General features: G+C 42.1%; 1 protein-coding gene across 7 annotated transcripts in view; it reads right to left on the bottom strand.

The window, feature by feature from the left end:
• LOC109908788 (phosphatidate phosphatase LPIN2) overlaps positions 1 to 16520 on the bottom strand; it is a 57463-nt gene that overhangs the window by 13169 nt on the left and 27774 nt on the right. For 4 of the 7 annotated variants that reach the window (XM_031796221.1, XM_031796217.1, XM_031796219.1 and 1 more), the window contains exon 2: positions 1375 to 1587. In XM_031796221.1, the coding sequence (XP_031652081.1) occupies positions 1375 to 1566 (192 nt within the window). In that variant the 5' untranslated portion in view covers positions 1567 to 1587. The remainder of the gene's footprint in view (positions 1 to 1374; positions 1588 to 16520) is intronic. The other 3 variants (XM_031796218.1, XM_020507487.2, XM_031796222.1) reach the window with 1 other exon arrangement.

Genomic DNA, 16520 nt, shown 5'->3' with positions numbered 1-16520 from the left:
CTTATTGCCATATTGTTACTTATCCTCTTGCTCTTTTGCACCCCAGTATCTCTACTTGCACATCATCATCTGCACATCTATCACTCTTGTATTAATGCTAAATTGTCATTAATGTTGCGTCTAGGGCCTATTTATTGCCTTACCTCCCTACTCTTCTACATTTGCACACAGATTTCTCTATTTTTCCTTTCTTTATGTTATTGACCGTACGTTTGTTTATGTGTAACTCTGTTGTTTTTGTCGCACTGCTTTGCTTAATCTTGGCCAGGTTGCAGTTGTAAATGAGAACTTGTTCTCAACTGGCCTACCTGGTTAAATAAATGTGAAATAAAATAAAATGAAATAAAAGGTGCTCTAAGGAAGGATACTGATACCGCCTTAGTTTAGTCAGGCTGAGGCGGCTCCGGCTAAACATCTATTTGGGATGCAGACAGAGTATTAATGGTCTGTTTCTGTAAAGAGAATAAAGAGACACTTGACTCAAGAGAAATGCGATGAGGGGAAATGTTTTCTGTCCATCAATAATGCAACCTGTGGAGTAGCTATACGAGTTTCAAAAAGGATCTTATAAAAAATAGCACCATCAACAAATCCACTACCTGATGCTGGGTCAATCCTCCCACACTGTTTCATTACATTCCTCTCTGTACTGTATAAAAGGCCAGCTCTCCTCTTCGCTATGCAGAGGCAAATCTAAAATTGGGTTGCCATAGTGACTGAGGCTAACGGTAGCAGAAGCAGTAGAGAGATGTTCCTGCCAGCATCCCAAATGGCATCTTATTCCCTATTTAGTGCACTACTTTTGACCAGAGCCCTAATGGACCCTGGTCAAAAGTAGTGCACTAAATAGGGAACAGGGTGCCATTTGGGATACAAGCCGCAGTGTCTCAGGGATGATGAGCTAGCCTGGTTGTCCTCCCCCTATTCACTCTCCGCTCTCAGGAGGAAGGTTAATACCTGGATCTGTGTCAGGCAGAAGCACCTCTACACAGCAATATGAAAGGGCCATAATTGCATGCCAGTTATGCATGTGACAGAGGGTAACAAAGACATGCAACCCTGTCATACTAAACTGCCATGACAGACCTGGGGCAAAGGTTGTCGACATCAAGCGGCCAAAGATAATGGGGAATACAGCAACAAGGTATGCATCCCAAATAGCACACTATTCCTAATACATTGTATCACTTTTAACCAGTCTCATGGGCCCTGGTCAAAAGTAGTGCACTGTATGAGGAAATAGGGTGCCATTTGGGACATATGGGGGTGAGGTCATCCTTGGCCATGTGCGTTATGCTTACAGTTTGAGGAAGCTCTGCTTGACTATACCCCCAACCCTCTCATTCTCTCTTCCTCAGTTATCCACAAACTCACCACTTTCTCCTTGGAGCGCAGCACGCCAAGTTTCCCGAAGCGTACATGGAAGGGGGAGCAGTGGAAGGTCCCGTCAGGCTGTCTGACCACCACCACGTCGATGCAGCCGGAAAGCGTGGCCTGATTGATGCCCTTATACAGCTCCTTCACAGTCACCAGCACCTGGCCTGCCAGCTGGCCCACGTAGTTCATGGTGTCTACCTGTGGATCACACTGCCAGAAGTGAAGATCAAATTATTTATTATTGTCTGATGTCCAGTCCTCTCTGAGTTGAAGGGGTAAAATGGCTGCCTATTGTATTGCTGAGCAAAGGGATGGGCCATTCTTGGGAGATTGTCAATTGGTTTTGATTACTCCACTGTCCTCTCCTCCTTTGAAAAATGGCAATGGTAATTGACGAGAGGAAACGTGGAAACAAATGCACTTATATGAAATGAGAATGTGTGAAGTGGTAATAATTCATTTTAGAGTTAAAAGGACAATTAACATATTGTTTTTAAATGTGTGCATGCTTTTCTCCTCCGAGAAAAAAACAGCTGATTCAAGGGGGTGTGGCAGATTTCAGCTGAGGAGACTCCACGGGAGGAAGCAATCGAGGACAGAGGCAGACTGCTCCGTTCACCTAATAACGATAGACACTTGTCGAGCACTCAACCACTTATCTGTTTCTAGGTCACGGAGGAGAGATGACAGAGGAGTCGGAGGAGAGGACGGTCTTTTTCCTAAACGAGAATCGCCCCTTGATTCAAAAGGGTCATCATCATCATTTGAAAGCTATCAGGTCAAAAGTTTAAGGATCTAAGGTCAGCCAATCACAAGACACGGTAATCTCTGTTGCCGAGTAGATCCAGGAAACAAAGCTTGCGTACCATAAACCCATCAATCTATGAGTTGCAGGAAATACAGTGATGATTCACACAGTGTAACGTGACAATTTTCATTTACCACAAACGCAGACGAGAAAGACAAAGCACAAGAGAACAGAGCCATGCTGCAACCACTGCCAGTTGAGGGGAAAGGAAACTAGAAATTGAATCTCACTCTGTCTGAAACCAAAAGTTTCAAACGATCAGAGCAGTTGAATCAAATTGAATGGAACATCTGAAAACAAATAATACAGAGAAAGAAAAAGAAAAAATTGTTCTGAAAGAGCATTTCAGATTCAGCAGGGGATTTTGGGCTCCCAAGTGGTGCAGCGGTCTAAGAGGCAACACTAAAGTCCCTGGTTCGAATCCTGACTGAATCACATCCGGCCGTGATTGTGAGTCCAATAGGGCGGTGCACAATTGGCCCAGCGTCGTCCGGGTTTGGCCGTCATCGTAAATAAGAATTTGTTCTTAACGGACTTGCCTAGTTAAATAAAATAAAAATGAATGTGTAAAGACCATGTTAGCTAGGCCTAATGTATTGGTAAAATGTCCCCAATTCTGTAGAGGAAAATGGGACCAAACACTGGCTTCGGTTACTGCTGTGGTTACTTACAGATTCACGTTTAAAAGGACATCACACTTACAAATCAACGTATGTTTTCAGACCTCCAAAGTACTCTAACGTCAAGATGCAATCACATCCCAAGACATTGGTTGTGTAGATCCAGTTATGTACCTTCACCCCAAATGAATGGAAAAGATAAGCACTGAATAACTTTCCTGCTATTGGGACACTGATTCAACTAACCTTGTTGTTCCGGAGGTCCCTAAACACAGAGGGTCTGTCCCATTTCCTTCTATGGCAGTGCTGCATTCAGAATCAGATCACACCAGCAGCATGATGGCTGGGGCCCAGGCCAGGTTCCCATTGGTCACCATATGCATTGCCAATGGCACACTATTCCCTAAATAGTGCACTAGGACTCTACATTGATACCATTTTAAGAGACATACGCTCCTGAAGATTTTGCTTTGCTACCTGGAACTTTTATGTGGGAGCACCAGTGCCCCTAGAAAATAAATCACCAAGGTAAAAATGATTGTAATGATTTCTTCGCTGTCCCGCAGCCTCAGTAGTACATGAACATGTGGTGACACAAAAAGAAAGGAACAGGGAGAGCTTCTGTAGGAGATGAGCTTGAAATGTAGCTAGGATTCATATTGGCTCAGCCAATGTAGGCTGTTTTTTTGTGTAAGCTATATTTTGTTATTGTGTTACTTTAGTTTATTTGGCAAATAGTTTCTTAACTCTTTCTTGAACTGATTGTTGGTCAAGGGCTTGTAAGTAAGCATTTCACAGTAAGGTCTACACCTGTTGTATTCGGCGCATGTGAAGTTTGATAAAGTTTGATATGATTTGATAGCTCATTATCAAAATCTAAAATACTTTTTTCTGGTGCTCCTAAACTCTATTATGTTATTGCTGGATATCCTTATTTAAAAAAATGCAATATGCATTTACTACTAGAGGCCAAACAATTATGATTTTTCAACGCCGATACCGATTATTGGAGGACCAATAAAAAAACAAATACCGATCAAAATCGGCCAATTTTTTAAATATATTTTTTTATATATATTTGTAATAATGACAATTACAACACTGAATGAACAATGAACACTTATTTTAACTTAATATAATACATAAATCAAATCAATTTCGTCTCAAATAAATAATGAAACATGCTCAATTTGGTTTGGAGAAGTAAGTAAAAGTGCAGTATGTGCCATGTAAAAAAGCTAATGATTAAGTTCCTTGCTCAGAACATGAGAACATATGAAGGCTGGTGGTTCCTTAACATGAGTCTTCAATATTTCCAGGTATGAAGTTTTTGATTGTAGTTATTATAGGACTATTTCTCTCTATACCATTTGTTTTTCATATATCTTTTACTATTGGATGTCCTTATAGGCACTATAGTATTGCCTGCCTAATCTCGGGAGTCGATAGTTTAAGTCATAAACAGCGCTGTGTTTCAAGAATTGTGAAAAACTGCTGGCAAACGGAGGAAAGTGCGGTTTTAATGAACGCTTACGAACCTGCTGCTGCCTACCACCGCTCAATCAAATCATAGCCTTAATTATAACATAATAATCACACAGAAATATGAGCCTTAGGTCATTAATATGGTGAAATCCAGAAACTATCATTTCGAAAACAAAACGTTTATTCTTTTAGTGAAATACGGAACCGTTCCGTATTTTATCGAACGGGTGACAACCCTAAGTCTATTGCTGTTACATTGCACAACCTTCAATGTTATATCATAATTATGTAAAATTCTGGCAAATTAATTACGGTCTTTGTTCGTAAGAAATGGTCTTCACACAGTTCGCAACGAGCCAGCTGCATAAACTTAAACTGCTGCATATACCTGGACTCTGCTAATTTATTTCACCTTTATTGAACTAGGCAAGTCAGTTATGAACAAATTCTTATTTTCAATGACGGCCTAGGAACAGTGGGTTAACTGCCTTGTTCAGGGGCAGAACAAGAGAATTTTACCTCAGGGATTCAATCTTGAAACCTTCCGGTTACTTGTCCAACGCTCTAACCACTAGGCTACCTGCCGCCTCATGCTTACACTGATCGCAAGAGAAGTGACACAGTTTCAGGCACCGCATTGATTACATGCAACGCTGGACAAGCTAGTTAAATTAAAGCTAGTTAAATTAGTAATATCGTCAACCATGTGTAGTTAACTAGTGATTATGTTAAGATTGCTCTTTTTTTATAAGATCATTTTAATGCTAGATAGCAAATTACCAGGGCTCCTTGCTGCCTGCACTCGCATAATAGGTGGTCAGCCTGCCACGCAGTCTCCTCGTGGATTGCAATATAATCAGCATCCAAACATGCTGATTACCGATTGTTATGAAAACTTGAAATCTGCCATTCTAATTAAATCGGTCTAGTTACCACATCAATTTTTTTTAAACTCAAAAACGTATGACATAAACCCATAAATGCCCAATGAGCTTATTTCAACTGTGGTATCCCAACAGAAGCTAAATATAACCTTGTTTTACCAATGTTTGTAAACAAAGTAAAATGTAAACAAACAGTGTAGCCTCAAAATATGTTTAAACTATAATGTTGATATCATGGAGGGTCAGTCCTTGCATCCAAAGCTCTATGAATTTGAGTGCCTTTACATTTCTCCAGCCCCATCCCTTAACCTTTAACTAAACAGTCGTGGGGAATTGCTTTGTTGTTGCTTCAACTACTGATTGCCGCTTTAATAGCTAACAGTTTTCATGGTGTTCCTAAATGTTTCTGTGTAAGCCTACATTTTCCTTAGGAGCACAAGTGCTCAAACCATGCCTTGCGTGTGGTGTGGGGTGTAGTGTAGTGTGTGTGTGTGTGTGGTGTGCAATAGAGCAGAGATGGGACTGCATAGGAAAATGCTGTGTGCTCAAACCATGAAATGTGTGCATGAAATGTTTGCATGCTCAAACCATGCCTTGTGTGTGGTTTGGTGTGTGCAGTAGAGCAGAGATGGGACTCAAGGAAAATGCTGTCTAAGCTCTCTTTGTTCACATGGTGTGTGGTGATAGAAGACCACAAACATTTAAATCCTCACAAACTCAGAGGCCAACCAAGCTGACTGTGAATGTGGGCATTAGAATACAAGGCTACTTCTTCTCAAAGCTTGCAACCCTACTTAGAATGCATTAGGTGTGATCTAGTTCACACTGACTGAGGAGGTAGGTTGGTAGTGAATGCCTTTCTCGCCCACATTCAGACTTAAGCGAGGCTCACAGTCAAGGAAGAAAACAGTTTTACTTCCAATCTGGGGCCATAGATATCAAGCGTCTTAGAGTACGAGAGAGAGAATAGAGTAGATGTCACGGGTCAAAATTTTGATTGATGACCCTATGTGAACTCTATGGGAACCCTATGTAGTGATGACGTGTGCATGTCTTCTGGTCAGGCAAGCCTGGTTAGGTGGGGGCTATGGGGTGAGTAAGGGTCCCTTTGACAGGCCGTTAATGATTGATGACCCAAGCCTGATAGACAAGCCTGGTTAGGTGGGGGCTATGGGGTGAGTAAGGGTCCCTTTGACAGGCCGTTAATGATTGATGACCCAAGCCTGATTTATGACCCTATGTAATGATTTATGACCCTATGTCATGTAGAAGGGTGCATGCCCTGGGTTGAGTAAGTGACCATGTGTCAGGTCAACCTGTTACTGTTTCTCACGGTTTGGGTTGGTTAAGGCCCCTTATAAAGCCGCTGAACAATACCTGTTTAAGACTGTACATGATAACCCCCCTGAATATTAAACAAAAATGACACCTATGCCAATTTTAGGGATGTTATGCTCGGCTTGTCATGAACCCAGTGACCAAAGCCTTGAAGAAGTTCTGTGTGAAGCTCCAGAATGTTTTAAAGGATTTTTGGGGACGAGTGAGGGCCACATGTCTTACATATTCCACCCGGAGGATTCTACGGTAAAGATATTCACAGACCGTGGACCCAAACCCCTTTATCCTGCAAAACCTGGGAGTTTTCCCCCGGCTCTGGGGATGAGAGAATGGCTAAACATCAGGCTGGCTCTTTGTAAAATTGAACAGGTCCTAAGTGTTACAAATGTGCCAGGATATGCGTTGGAAGAACAGGTCTGCGGCCGCAGTGATCTCAAGGCTCTAAGAATTGCTTCAATGGACTATAGCCCTGACAACAAAGTGACAATTTTAGCCTGTGACCTTTATGATAAGGCTAATGCTACAAAGTCTGTCAATTCTCCGGTAGCTTCCAGAGCCCGCAAACATGTAAACTTTTTTATTCCTGTGTTTAGTTTTAAATGGGTGGATTATCCAATTTTCATAACACTTATGAATAAGCTGGACATTCTCTTCCAAAATGGGGAACAGTTAAAGCGCTGGGCGAGGCTTTCCTTGAGACAGAGTCAAGACCAAAAGGCCCGACGGCGGATCTACCCCTGGAGTGAAAACTTACCATGTGTTGATGGACATAGCAAGAGAGCCTTGCCTTTTGAGGGTGAACTCGACACGGACAATTGCGGTTGGTTGCATAAGCTCCCAGGATCTGTAAGAAAGGCATCGTAAAATACCTTAAGAATGTAACGATATAAAATGTATGTACTAAATATTTTGAATGAAATAAATGGTTTTAAAATCAGAATCTCACCACGTTATGAACTCTCGCGTTTGTTCACTCTTAGCGCAGTCTGTCCCTGAGAAAAATCTTGCGGAAAAAGCCATGTGCGCGCGCATGTGCGTGAGGGAGTTTTCTGTAGTGGCTGTGTGTGTGTGTGTGTGTGTGTGTGTGTGTGTGTGTGTGTGTGTGTGTGTTTCAAAAACAGAAAAAGGGGGGCGGGTTGTTTGTTAAAAAAATACCCCTGCATGCCTGGTGGGTCGTTTGAAACCAAGGTTTACACTAGCCTGCAAAACAGATGCCTACCCCCCAACAATAATATTGTGTCTTACGACTCCTAATCTTAAAGGCCTTTCATAAAACTATTTTTTTAGGGGGGCTAAAAAGTCATTCATCCCAGCGATGTCGAGAACAACACACCCCATGCATCTAGGTGCTAGCACCCCGGAGATTTTAGAAGCTCCAAAAGGATCCTAATGTTTAGACACACCCAATACCATGTGTTTGAAATGTGTCAAATATACCATGGGCGGGGGTATAGCCCGAAAAAAACGACAAACCCCAAATGCTATGTAAAAAAATCATTCAGGGGTTTTTCTCTAGGTCGTAGGGTACAAAAGCGCTAGAAACCATGGGCAATGTTAGCAGCGTTTTAGTTCCGATGCAAACAGCACCTCCAGAAACTCCAAGAATCGTTATCGGACTGAAGCGTTAAAAAAGATAATCGGGGAAAAAAGTCTAATGGATCTATCACAAGGTGAGTTCTTGAAATAAATCTTTATTAGATTTGGTTGTTGTTGGGGAATTGTTTGAAAAGCGTGGGATGTTATAGAAATATTAAACAATCATTAGGATCAGTATGCTTACCGTATAACAAGGCAATATTAGCTAAAGTGATTATAGCTTTAATATTGTCGAATGTTTTATAGATTCTGAAGCATTCACGCAGATACTCCGAGGTATAACTGAGCTCGAATCATCCCATGGGTCTCCGAAACAAACGCCTGCCCTGAATTGTCAACGTAAGTAAGCTCCAAGAATTCCATACATAAAAATATTTATACCTTAAAAACAAAAAGTGTGGGCATCTTATATTAAAAGTTATTTTATATGTTTACAGAGGACCTAAAGCCTAGAAGGTTAAACGATGCCCTATGGAGCCTGAACGGTTTCTGCGAAGCATATGACTACGAGACAATTCTGCCCTACTCCCAGGATGTATTTACCCAAAAGCAGCGAACAGAGACTTTAAACGGCAGGTCAACTCCCCTTGGCCAGGACAACGTTGTCCCCCATATTTCTAAACACCAAAGGATAATTAGTGCTCAGATCCACAGTTCCGCTTCACCCGAACAATTCTACTTGGCCGATATTCACGAGACGTCGTTCCAAGGACTAGGTATGAATCAATTATATATTATTATTTATATATATTATTATTTTAATATTTATATATTTTTTTTTTATGCCGGAATATGTTAAAACAAGGCCTAATGCTGTTTTTTTGTTTTTTTCAGGCTCCCCATCTACCGGACCTGCAGATGTTGTAATACAGGTTGAACAAACACAACAGCCCTTGGTTTCAGAGCTTCTTCAGAACAGCCCTCGTCAAAAAAGCCGAGGTATTTAATTAATGTATTGTTAATATATAGGCTTATATCTGAAATGTATTTGGCATTTTTAACATATTTTAGGGTTAATAACCTATTTGTGTATGTATTATTTTTATTTCAGACTCCTCACCGGCTTATGAACACAACGCACAAACATCGGAGGATGCCCAGACAAGCATCCCCGAGGAGGCTCCAAAGACACCAGCGAAACCTGATGATGTCAAAGATTTAAATGACATTTCTGAGGTAGACGATTTGATGTTCTGTGAAGCTGCCAACCTTCTTGAATCGGCCAATTCTGTGGGGGAAACAGCAGATTCTGAAATAGACCAAGAACGTTTTTTCAAAGCGTTTACCCTGGGTTTAAAATCACGAAAGGCTCTACTCCAGAGGCGCATGTGTATTCTACTCGAGCATCAATACAATCAGGATGTGTCATTCTGGCGTAGCGAGCTACCCCGTATGTTAAAAAACATTAGGGCTAAAACAAGCAAATACCGCCGTTAAAAAACACACATGTAAACACACACACACACACATCCTTAATTAGACAGATGGCGCCCCCTATAGACCAAAGTGAGACAATTGAAACACTCTTAGCCAGGATCCCTACAGAGCTCCAAGATATAGTTAACCATATGAATGATTCGGGGGTAATTGACATAATGACAATAGATGAAAATCTATTATCCCAGATTCCCTCCGAACTCATAGACATTATTACACGTATGAATGAGTCAGGGCCTTCCGAGGAAAACATGTTAACACAGATTCCCGAAACCATCATATCTCTAATTACCCAGCTTAACGCGAGCCCTAGGTTTAATACGGCCCCACAGACACCTCTAAGACAGCCTTTAACAACATTGTCCGAAGAGTCTGAAAGTCAATATGATGTTTTTGAACAGTTGGACAAATGTCTAGCAAATCTGGAGGGGGGCGGTCTTGAGATCAGTGTACAGAACGAGAGCGCTAGGTTTAATTCGGCACCCCAGACACCTATAAATCAGCCTTTAACACCAATGTCCGAAGAGTCTGAAACCCAATACGATGTTTTTGAACAGTTGGACAATTGCCTAGTAAATCTGGAGGGGGGAGGTCTTGATCGAAGTGTACATGTTTTGCGTCGAAATAAATTCAACAATATTGAGGTTCGCCAGTTTTTCAATTTCGCATGGGGGGGTCAGATTCGGGAATATGCTGTGTTTTACGTAATGCTTATGGACACTTTGAATGAACTGTTAGCGAGGATCAGAGATTATAGCGAACCTAGGGATCTCTTACAGTTGGAAATTTGTGGAGACAGTCTACAGAGCAAGGTATCGCTTATTTTACAGAATGGTGAAGCAGAGCTTGAACAATTTGTTAAACTGCTAGAACGCCTTGTACAGTCAAATTTAAACGTGCTAGCAGATAGGACCCTCGAACTTGTAGTACAATTAGTACGCCAACCACAAGGGGGCGGGGGTCAGAGACGAAAGCTCGAGAGTTTAATGCAGTCCGAAATCATAAGCAATAAAAGGGCCTATCTCATAAACGTTCACAATCCAGGTAATAAGCTATGTTTTGCCATAGGTTTGGCCCACTTACTCAGCCCCGGATGTACTGATCAAGCCGCGTTACATAAAGCTCTCGAGCTACAAACTGCGGTGGGTCTCGGTATACAGGATGCTGTGGCTTTCTCAGACATAGTCAAATTTGAAAACTTTCTGAACATCAAGATTGTGGTTTTGTACCACAGTAGGGCTAATGACGCTCTCCTCAAGTTCCAAAATATACCCGAACCACATCCTAAGACTATGTACTTTTATGTGCAAAATGAGCATTACTATGCCGTAACTAACATCACAGCCTTTTTAGGCGCGCCATATGTCTGTCCAGCCTGTCATACCGGCTACACACGCATGGGGGGGCACTCGTGCCGTTACAACTGTTCAGTATGTCTGGATAAACATTGCCCTATGCAGCCGCTAAACTTGACCCCCTGTGCGGATTGTCACCGCACATGTCGTTCGGCCTACTGTTACGAAAAACACAAAACTGAAACATGGCATCCCAAGGCATGTAAATCTGTAAGCAGTTGTGACATTAACAAGAAATGTCCAAAATGTCATTGCAATTACAACCTTAAAATAGATAGCCCTAAACCTCATGTTTGTGGAATTATACACTGCCCAATCTGTAAAGGTCCTTTGAAAAGCAGAGACGCGGAAGCAGTTCAAGAAGTAACACATGAGTGTTACATTCAGCCCTTGGCTGAAGATGAACATACAGAGAAATATGTGTTTTATGATTTTGAGACAACTCAGCAATCAGGGGTTCATTTGCCTATTTTTGTGTCAACCATGACTTTCAAGGGTGAAAAATGGTCGGCCGAGGGACCCGATTGTGCCCAACTCTTTCTAAAACATTTTAGAAAAGCCCAGTACAGAAACTTCACGTTTATAGCTCACAATGCTAGGGCCTATGACTCCTATCTGCTTCTGAACCCTTTGATACAGCAAGGCGTGGCACCCAGTGTCATAGCTCAAGGGAGTAAAATATTATGCTTTGTTGACCCCGCCTTCAAACAGAGATACATTGACAGCTTAAGCTTCTTACCCATGAGATTGGCTCAAATGCCAGAGGCCTTGGGTTTTGAAAACTCTGTCAAAGGCTATTTCCCTCATTTCTTCACATCTGAGGAGAATCTACATTATATAGGATCTTATCCAGCCCCCGAAATGTACGGGTGTGATCAAATGTCTCCCAAAGAGCGTGAGAGATTCATGACATGGTACGAGACCGTAAGACATGGCACTTTTGATTTCCATAAAGAGATGGAATCATACTGTGACAATGACGTTGTTATACTTCGTGAAGGATGCCTCAGATTCAGAGAAGAGGTAATCAAAGATGCGGGCATTGACCCCTGGAGCTGTACAACTATTGCATCAGCGTGCATGAAAACCTATCGTACACACTATCTAACTCCTGAATCTATAGCTATCCCATCGCCAGACAACTACCGACGCCAATTCAAGGCCTACTCTAGTGGTTCCATTCAATGGTTGGAGTACTTGGCCCAGGATAAAGATATTTTTATCCAACATGCTTTGAATCGGGGGGAGAAGGCTTTTGGGCCTTACCATGTAGATGGATACACACAGATTGACGGGGTTGAGACAGTGTATGAGTACAACGGTTGTTTCTTCCACGGTTGTAAATTATGCTTTGTCCCCCACACCTTGTGTGTCCTAACCCAAAAGACTTTTGGGGAAATGTACCAAGAGTTTCAAGACAAACTGAATTCTTTAAAGGCTACTTACGGGTTAAAAGTTGTGGTTTTCACAGCATGTGCGACAAAGGGGAAAGAAAAGTTTTCCTTTAGGACCCTTGTAAGGCAACACAGGTATAAACAGCCCCCTAGGAGGGTAGACAGTCGCTTTGATTAAACCAAAATAATTTTGGGGTTCGTCAAAGTCGCTGTGAATAATTTCAGGATGCCCTATAGGATAGAATGAGGAACTCATTACATGAGGATATAGGGATGTAAAATCTACATAGCCTATTGTCTCGTCGGGTTGAGCTACATAACGCAATGTCAAAGCATTGGTCCGGCCTCCAAACAAGGCCTGTCGCGGTTCCAGGGGCTCTGGAGGGTCATAATGGGTAAGGAAGGCCTTAACACTAGGATCTGCCTTTTTGAGGGCTGTCCATTCGTGCTCCCACAAAACCACAACTTTTAACCCGTAAGTAGCCTTTAAAGAATTCAGTTTGTCTTGAAACTCTTGGTACATTTCCCCAAAAGTCTTTTGGGTTAGGACACACAAGGTGTGGGGGACAAAGCATAATTTACAACCGTGGAAGAAACAACCGTTGTACTCATACACTGTCTCAACCCCGTCAATCTGTGTGTATCCATCTACATGGTAAGGCCCAAAAGCCTTCTCCCCCCGATTCAAAGCATGTTGGATAAAAATATCTTTATCCTGGGCCAAGTACTCCAACCATTGAATGGAACCACTAGAGTAGGCCTTGAATTGGCGTCGGTAGTTGTCTGGCGATGGGATAGCTATAGATTCAGGAGTTAGATAGTGTGTACGATAGGTTTTCATGCACGCTGATGCAATAGTTGTACAGCTCCAGGGGTCAATGCCCGCATCTTTGATTACCTCTTCTCTGAATCTGAGGCATCCTTCACGAAGTATAACAACGTCATTGTCACAGTATGATTCCATCTCTTTATGGAAATCAAAAGTGCCATGTCTTACGGTCTCGTACCATGTCATGAATCTCTCACGCTCTTTGGGAGACATTTGATCACACCCGTACATTTCGGGGGCTGGATAAGATCCTATATAATGTAGATTCTCCTCAGATGTGAAGAAATGAGGGAAATAGCCTTTGACAGAGTTTTCAAAACCCAAGGCCTCTGGCATTTGAGCCAATCTCATGGGTAAGAAGCTTAAGCTGTCAATGTATCTCTGTTTGAAGGCGGGGTCAACAAAGCATAATATTTTACTCCCTTGAGCTATGACACTGGGTGCCACGCCTTGCTGTATCAAAGGGTTCAGAAGCAGATAGGAGTCATAGGCCCTAGCATTGTGAGCTATAAACGTGAAGTTTCTGTACTGGGCTTTTCTAAAATGTTTTAGAAAGAGTTGGGCACAATCGGGTCCCTCGGCCGACCATTTTTCACCCTTGAAAGTCATGGTTGACACAAAAATAGGCAAATGAACCCCTGATTGCTGAGTTGTCTCAAAATCATAAAACACATATTTCTCTGTATGTTCATCTTCAGCCAAGGGCTGAATGTAACACTCATGTGTTACTTCTTGAACTGCTTCCGCGTCTCTGCTTTTCAAAGGACCTTTACAGATTGGGCAGTGTATAATTCCACAAACATGAGGTTTAGGGCTATCTATTTTAAGGTTGTAATTGCAATGACATTTTGGACATTTCTTGTTAATGTCACAACTGCTTACAGATTTACATGCCTTGGGATGCCATGTTTCAGTTTTGTGTTTTTCGTAACAGTAGGCCGAACGACATGTGCGGTGACAATCCGCACAGGGGGTCAAGTTTAGCGGCTGCATAGGGCAATGTTTATCCAGACATACTGAACAGTTGTAACGGCACGAGTGCCCCCCCATGCGTGTGTAGCCGGTATGACAGGCTGGACAGACATATGGCGCGCCTAAAAAGGCTGTGATGTTAGTTACGGCATAGTAATGCTCATTTTGCACATAAAAGTACATAGTCTTAGGATGTGGTTCGGGTATATTTTGGAACTTGAGGAGAGCGTCATTAGCCCTACTGTGGTACAAAACCACAATCTTGATGTTCAGAAAGTTTTCAAATTTGACTATGTCTGAGAAAGCCACAGCATCCTGTATACCGAGACCCACCGCAGTTTGTAGCTCGAGAGCTTTATGTAACGCGGCTTGATCAGTACATCCGGGGCTGAGTAAGTGGGCCAAACCTATGGCAAAACATAGCTTATTACCTGGATTGTGAACGTTTATGAGATAGGCCCTTTTATTGCTTATGATTTCGGACTGCATTAAACTCTCGAGCTTTCGTCTCTGACCCCCGCCCCCTTGTGGTTGGCGTACTAATTGTACTACAAGTTCGAGGGTCCTATCTGCTAGCACGTTTAAATTTGACTGTACAAGGCGTTCTAGCAGTTTAACAAATTGTTCAAGCTCTGCTTCACCATTCTGTAAAATAAGCGATACCTTGCTCTGTAGACTGTCTCCACAAATTTCCAACTGTAAGAGATCCCTAGGTTCGCTATAATCTCTGATCCTCGCTAACAGTTCATTCAAAGTGTCCATAAGCATTACGTAAAACACAGCATATTCCCGAATCTGACCCCCCCATGCGAAATTGAAAAACTGGCGAACCTCAATATTGTTGAATTTATTTCGACGCAAAACATGTACACTTCGATCAAGACCTCCCCCCTCCAGATTTACTAGGCAATTGTCCAACTGTTCAAAAACATCGTATTGGGTTTCAGACTCTTCGGACATTGGTGTTAAAGGCTGATTTATAGGTGTCTGGGGTGCCGAATTAAACCTAGCGCTCTCGTTCTGTACACTGATCTCAAGACCGCCCCCCTCCAGATTTGCTAGACATTTGTCCAACTGTTCAAAAACATCATATTGACTTTCAGACTCTTCGGACAATGTTGTTAAAGGCTGTCTTAGAGGTGTCTGTGGGGCCGTATTAAACCTAGGGCTCGCGTTAAGCTGGGTAATTAGAGATATGATGGTTTCGGGAATCTGTGTTAACATGTTTTCCTCGGAAGGCCCTGACTCATTCATACGTGTAATAATGTCTATGAGTTCGGAGGGAATCTGGGATAATAGATTTTCATCTATTGTCATTATGTCAATTACCCCCGAATCATTCATATGGTTAACTATATCTTGGAGCTCTGTAGGGATCCTGGCTAAGAGTGTTTCAATTGTCTCACTTTGGTCTATAGGGGGCGCCATCTGTCTAATTAAGGATGTGTGTGTGTGTGTGTTTACATGTGTGTTTTTTAACGGCGGTATTTGCTTGTTTTAGCCCTAATGTTTTTTAACATACGGGGTAGCTCGCTACGCCAGAATGACACATCCTGATTGTATTGATGCTCGAGTAGAATACACATGCGCCTCTGGAGTAGAGCCTTTCGTGATTTTAAACCCAGGGTAAACGCTTTGAAAAAACGTTCTTGGTCTATTTCAGAATCTGCTGTTTCCCCCACAGAATTGGCCGATTCAAGAAGGTTGGCAGCTTCACAGAACATCAAATCGTCTACCTCAGAAATGTCATTTAAATCTTTGACATCATCAGGTTTCGCTGGTGTCTTTGGAGCCTCCTCGGGGATGCTTGTCTGGGCATCCTCCGATGTTTGTGCGTTGTGTTCATAAGCCGGTGAGGAGTCTGAAATAAAAATAATACATACACAAATAGGTTATTAACCCTAAAATATGTTAAAAATGCCAAATACATTTCAGATATAAGCCTATATATTAACAATACATTAATTAAATACCTCGGCTTTTTTGACGAGGGCTGTTCTGAAGAAGCTCTGAAACCAAGGGCTGTTGTGTTTGTTCAACCTGTATTACAACATCTGCAGGTCCGGTAGATGGGGAGCCTGAAAAAAACAAAAAAACAGCATTAGGCCTTGTTTTAACATATTCCGGCATAAAAAAAAATATATAAATATTAAAATAATAATATATATAAATAATAATATATAATTGATTCATACCTAGTCCTTGGAACGACGTCTCGTGAATATCGGCCAAGTAGAATTGTTCGGGTGAAGCGGAACTGTGGATCTGAGCACTAATTATCCTTTGGTGTTTAGAAATATGGGGGACAACGTTGTCCTGGCCAAGGGGAGTTGACCTGCCGTTTAAAGTCTCTGTTCGCTGCTTTTGGGTAAATACATCCTGGGAGTAGGGCAGAATTGTCTCGTAGTCATATGCTTCGCAGAAA

This window comes from Oncorhynchus kisutch, linkage group LG18 (genome assembly GCF_002021735.2).
Source record: "Oncorhynchus kisutch isolate 150728-3 linkage group LG18, Okis_V2, whole genome shotgun sequence".
In the NCBI taxonomy this organism is placed as follows: Eukaryota; Metazoa; Chordata; class Actinopteri; order Salmoniformes; family Salmonidae; genus Oncorhynchus; species Oncorhynchus kisutch.
This window is presented reverse-complemented; position numbering and strand designations above follow the sequence as displayed.